This window comes from Spermophilus citellus (genome assembly GCF_964194105.1).
Source record: "Spermophilus citellus genome assembly, chromosome: 15".
Taxonomy (NCBI): Eukaryota; Metazoa; Chordata; class Mammalia; order Rodentia; family Sciuridae; genus Spermophilus; species Spermophilus citellus.
Genome location: NC_138195.1, coordinates 77,005,307 through 77,011,060, shown reverse-complemented (window position 1 = coordinate 77,011,060; position 5,754 = coordinate 77,005,307). Strand labels below are relative to the sequence as shown.

Here is a 5,754-nt window from a genome sequence, read left to right as displayed (position 1 = left end):
TGTATGTTCATAATTTGAGTTCTCTCTCTTCTTCTCTTCCTTAGCATGGCTAAGGGTCTGTCAATCTTATTTATTTTTTCAAAGAACCAACTTTTAGTTTTGTTAATTTTTTCAATAGTTTCTTTTGTTTCAATTTCATTGATTTCTGCTCTGATTTTAATTATTTCTTGCCTTCTGCTCCATTTGCTGTTGTTTTGTTCTTCCTTTTCTAGGGCTTTGAGATGAAGTGTGAGCTCATTTATTTGTTGGTTTTTCCTTTTTTTGAGGAATGACCTCCAGACAATGAATTTCCCTCTTAAAACTGCTTTCATTGTGTCCCATAGATTCCGATATGTTGTGTCTGTATTTTCATTTATCTCTAAGAATGTTTTGATTTCCTCCTTTATGTCTTCTGTAACCCATTGATCATTCAGTAACATTGTTCATTTTCCATGTGATGTAGGATTTTTCCTGCCTTCTTTTATCATTGATTTCCAGTTTCATTCTATTATGATCAGATAAAATGCATAGTATTATCACCACCCCTGTATATTTACTTAGGGTTGCCCTATGGCATAATATATGGTCTATTTTTGAGAAGGATCCATGTGCTGCTGAGAAAAAAGTATATCCACTTGATGTTGGTTGATATATTCTATATATGTCAGTTAAGTCTAGGTTATTGATTGTGATATTGAGTTCTATAGTTTCTTTATTCAATTTTTGTTTGGAGGATCTGTCCAATGGTGAGAGAGGTGTGTTGAAGTCACGTATAATTATTGTGTTGTGGTCTATTTGATTCTTGAACTTGAGAATTTTTTTTATGAACGTCGCACCACCATTATTTGGTGCATAAATATTGATAATTGTTATGTCTTGTTGGTGAATGGTTCCTTTTAACAGTATATAATGTCCTTCCTTATCCCTTTTGATTAACTTAGTCTTGAAGTCGACTTTATTCGATATGAGGATGGCCACCACTGCTTGCTTACAAGGACCGTGTGTGTGGTATATTTTTTCCCAACCTTTCACCTTCAGCCTGTGTATGTCTTTTCCAATCAGAAGTGTCTCCTGGAGGCACCATATTGTTGGATTTGTTTTTTTAATCCATGTTACCAGCCTATGTCGCTTTATTGGAGAGTTTAAGCCATTAACATTTAGAGTTACTATTGATATATGGTTTGTAATTCCAGCCATGTTTGATTATACATCTTCTTTTAGTTTGTTTCTCCAAGGTTAGCTTTCCCCCCGCCCTCTGTCTTTATAGAGGCACTTCCCACTGATGGTTTTGGTTATTGTTTTTCATTTCTTCCAAGAGATGGTTTGTGTCATAAATGGAGATCAGGGTGGGGTCTTGGTTCAGCTTGGTTTGTGCCCTTTTAAGGAGATCTGGGTGGGGCCCTGGATCACCTTGACTTGTGCCCTTATAAGGAGATCATGGAGGGGCCCTGGTTTAAATGGCATGTGTCCTTATAAGGAGATCAGGACAAGGCCTTTGGTTTGCTGTGGCTTTTGTCCTTATAAGGACAAAAGGATGGACCCTTGGGTCAGCATGTCTTGTGTCCTTATAAGAAGAACATCACAAGCTTTTATTTAATATGCCTTGCTTCTTTATTTGATTATCTTTCCTCCTATTTAGTTCATGATAGTGGTGAAACATTTCAATTCCCTAACCTCTCATGTTGGGTATGCTCTACAAGGACTTCCTTGTGTTTCCAGTGGGGGTTCCATTTAACATGAGAGAGAGATGCCACTCTGGTGTGAATCTTTAGCAACATGACTTCAGTAGTATACAGATGAGGCTTCTGTACCTCTGCTACACCTCTCCCTCATTCATTCATGTTACAGTGTTATATATGCTATTTATTTGATACTATAGAAGAAAACTGGGGTGCTTTCATATTCTCTTATGTCTTGTAGAAAACAAAAATAGCACTAGCTTTTTAAAATAATTGTCACAAATTTATTTTACCAGGTTTCTTTCTGTCTCCATCAAGATGTGAGTTCCTATCTAATATTAGTCCTTCAGTGCAACATGAAGGACTCCCCTCACACAGGACACATCTAGTGGGGACCAATTCCATGGGTTCTGGTTTATCACGTGCTCTGGTTTGAATGTAGGTATCCCTCCAAACTTCCTGTATTCAGTTCAGCCTCAATGTAACAGGATTGAGAGCTGGTTAGGCCAGAAAGCCCCAACCCCAGGGATGGGATGTGCACATTACAAGAGCTTCTCCAGTATGTGCAAGAACCTGGTTCACTTCCCAGAACCGCACAAGTGTGGGCACACACACACACACAATTTCATTTATCAAGCTGTGCAGTGGTGTATGGCTGTATTTTAATTATCTCTCTTGTCTCTTTGACCAAAATATCCAACAAGAACAACTTGGAGGAGGAGAAGATTCTGTGGGTCTAACAGTTCCAGGGTCTCAGTTCCTTGATGACTGACTCCATTGCTCTGCCCAAGGATAGGAGTAAGGGCCCAGTGGAGGAAAGATGCTCAGTCCAGAGCAATAAAATCAGAAATCTTGAGCATAGATATAATGAGGCCATTCAAAGCCACAAAGTGATTACAGATTTTCAGACTCAAACTGAAAAGACCACTGAATATCGTACAAATTTTAAATTCTAAACAAGTAAATATCAGTCTCCAAAACCCACTGAAGCAAAAAACCTTCCAGGGTCTTTTCTTGTTCTATTATGAAAGTTGGAAAGTTATTATGAAAGTTGGAAAGGTCCTGGAGGCTTAAAAGTGAGATGACCCCTGGGGGTTATGCCTGGGTGCGCCTGAGTCATTTCTGGCTCCTACCTCACAAGGAGACACTGTGAGGCGATCTCAAACTGCGGGTATATAAGAGAGTGGCCGTGGCTGGGTTTTTTGTCCATAAGTACAGGAAGCTCTTGGTGGTGACCTGTCGGACTCCCAGATAGTGAGAGCGTTTGGTGGTGGTTGGTGGTTGGTGGTTGGTGGCTGGTGGCTGGTGGCTGGTTGTGGTCTTTGGATTTTGGGTTTTTTGATTTGTGTTTTTTTTCTCCCTTTTGTTTTCTTTGCTTTCATTTTCTGGTTTTTTGTTTTGGTTTTTTGTTTTAGTTTATTATTTTTTTTTTAGTTTAGCTAGCATTCTTGTTCCTGTTTAGGATGACAGATCAGTGTAGTCAGAGCAGAGTAGCGCTGCAGGAGCAGAGCTCTTGCTCTGAGCCTGCCTTCACGGACCATTATATGGTCCTGCAGGACATCGGGGAAGGGGGCTTCGCCCAGTTGAAACTTGCCCGCCATCTTCTTACTGGGACAGAGGTTGCAGTGAAGGTCTTGGCAAAAGTAGCCAGGAAATTCACCTTGCTCTCTGAACCAGAGATGATGGCGGATTTGGACCACCCAAACGTGATCCACCTCTTTCAGGTCATGGAGACCAAGAAATACGTCTACCTCATCATGGAGCACGCAGGTGGGGGAGAGCTTTGGGATTTCATCCCAGACACTGGCATGGAGGAGGAGGAGGCCCGCAGAATGTTTCGGCAGATCGGGCAGGCTGTGCAGTACTGCCACCAGAAGGGCATCGTGCACCTGGACCTGAAGCCGGAGAACGTGATGGTGGATGACGAACGCAATGTGAAGCTCATTGACTTTGGCCTGAGCACCAGAGTCACAGCTGGAAAGAAGCTGAGTAAATTCTTTGGCACTCTCCTCTATGCTCCCCCTGAAATTATCTGTCATCAAGAATATGAGGGCCCCCCGGCAGACATCTGGAGCTTGGGTGTGGTCCTCTATTCAATGCTCACAGGGATATGGCCATTTGAGGCAAGCACCGATAATAAGCTGAAGAAACTCATCATGTTGGGAAGGTACATCATTCCTCCACATGTCTCCAAGGAAGCCAAGAGCCTCATCCGTGAGATACTCAAAGTGGACCCCAAGCAGAGGCCCACCATAGACCAGGTAATGGGGCACCCATGGCTGACCCAGGGTGGGGAAGCTTCACCCAGTTCTTCTTGTGAGGTACTCCCCAAGCTCCCGGACCTCACAATCTTGAAAACTATGATCAACATGGGTTATGACCACTATCACACCTGGGTGTCCGTGGTGAGAAGGAAATTCAATGATGCCATGGCCACTTACCGCATCCTCCAGCACCAGAGCACCCAAGGGGAGGCCTCCACAGCCCAGGTGAAGCCCAAGCATTACCCAGGCCCTAAGGATCCTCCCTGGGGCTGCCACAAGAAGTTTCCCAGTGAGCCTGCCCTTCCCTTGCCCTGTGAGCAGCAGCAGCAGCCTGCTAGAAGTGCCAGCATGCCCACCATCACACTCCGCTTCCTCAAGGACACACTGCCTCCCAGCCTAGCCTCCCAGCCTGACCCAGTGCCCAGCCCCTCACCCTCCCAAGAGACCTCCACAAGGCAACCCCCAGACAGAATCCGGGGTTGGAAGAGGGTGAGGAGGAGGATCGCCAAATGCCTCCGGCAGCTATGCTGCATACCCTGCTTCCGTGGGCCACTCTCCAGAAAGAGAGTGGTTCCCGTGGAAACGCCCAGCCCAGACAGACAGAACTGATGGACAGCAGGAAGATGCTAAGCTGTGCGGCTGCTGACATCATGCTGACATCATGGTGTGTAAGTGAGGTGTGCTGACGGGCTCAGGCTTCTCCACCCAGATCCAGGCAGGAGCGCATCTGCATCCACCAGAAGACTCCTCTGCCCCCACCTGTGAAGACACATCATAAGAGACTTTTCTCTGTGGAACACATCAGAGACTTTTCCCTGGGACACTTCCTTCCCCCTGCCCTGCTCTTTGTCCTTTCTTCCATGCTTTGGGAGAAATTTATTTTCATTTTCTTTTTTTTTAACATTGTATAATAAATTGTTTCAAAGGTTTAAAACATTTCGGGTTTTGTTTTTTTTTAGAGAAATTGCTAACAAAAACTACTTTTACTTTAGTAAAAGTACTCTATCATGCTGTTTTAACCATGTTATTATTTGTAAGCCTCAGATCAAAGAATTACCATATTATCATATTTGAATAAATATTATATTTGAATAAATATCGTAATATAACATTTTTCTCCAACCAAATTGATCCAGAAAATTGCTTTCAAGATGCCAAATGTAGCTGTGAGAATTTTATTTTGTTAAAGCTTCGTCCCAGGGCTTCATCCCAGGGTTTCATACACTGACTTCCAGACCACTCATAATCGAATGAAGCCTTTATTGAAGCACACCGGTGGTGACTGACCAGAACAATTGCAAGGGCACTCCTTATAAGCCTGAAAACCGCAAAAGGGATGTTCAGCGGGTCTAGCCAATGCAAGCAAGCCAGGTTACAGAAGCAGGACAAGTGCAGTCACGTGGAGGGAAGCCTAACCAATCACAGCCCAGTCACCCCTAGTTACAGAAACAATTAGGTAGTTCCGTGTTCTTAAAGATTTCTGTAGCAAAAGGAAAAGAACATCTTGCCCCAGTCATGACTCTTCTACTTGGCATGGTTGTTTTACAGGATGAAGTCACAAACCAAAATGGAGTGACGTTTGCGTTTAAAATAACTCCAAGTTTCATAGTTCAATTTTTAAAAACTTTAGTCTTATAATAACCTGGCTCCGTTAACAAATTTTGTCCAGAGTGAAATGATTCCAAGGATGTCCTGAAGAGTTGGTCAGAAAGCAGCCCTAGCTTGGACCAATTACTATTTCAGTTGAGAATGTTGTTTGCTTATGAAGACCATGGTCATACAAACGACAATTTTACTAGTAAAAGGTTTGTTTGCTGAGAATTTCTTGTTAA

General features: G+C 43.2%; 1 protein-coding gene across 1 annotated transcript; it reads left to right on the top strand.

Annotated features, from left to right (window-relative positions):
* Positions 1-3,121: 3,121 nt before the first annotated feature.
* Positions 3,122-4,531, top strand: LOC308634429 (sperm motility kinase-like; the record flags this gene model as incomplete). The annotated part of the gene is made up of 1 exon (XM_081268248.1): positions 3,122-4,531. One exon carries the CDS (start codon positions 3,122-3,124, stop codon positions 4,529-4,531), a length of 1,410 nt encoding a protein of 469 aa, XP_081124374.1.
* Positions 4,532-5,754: the final 1,223 nt, after the last annotated feature.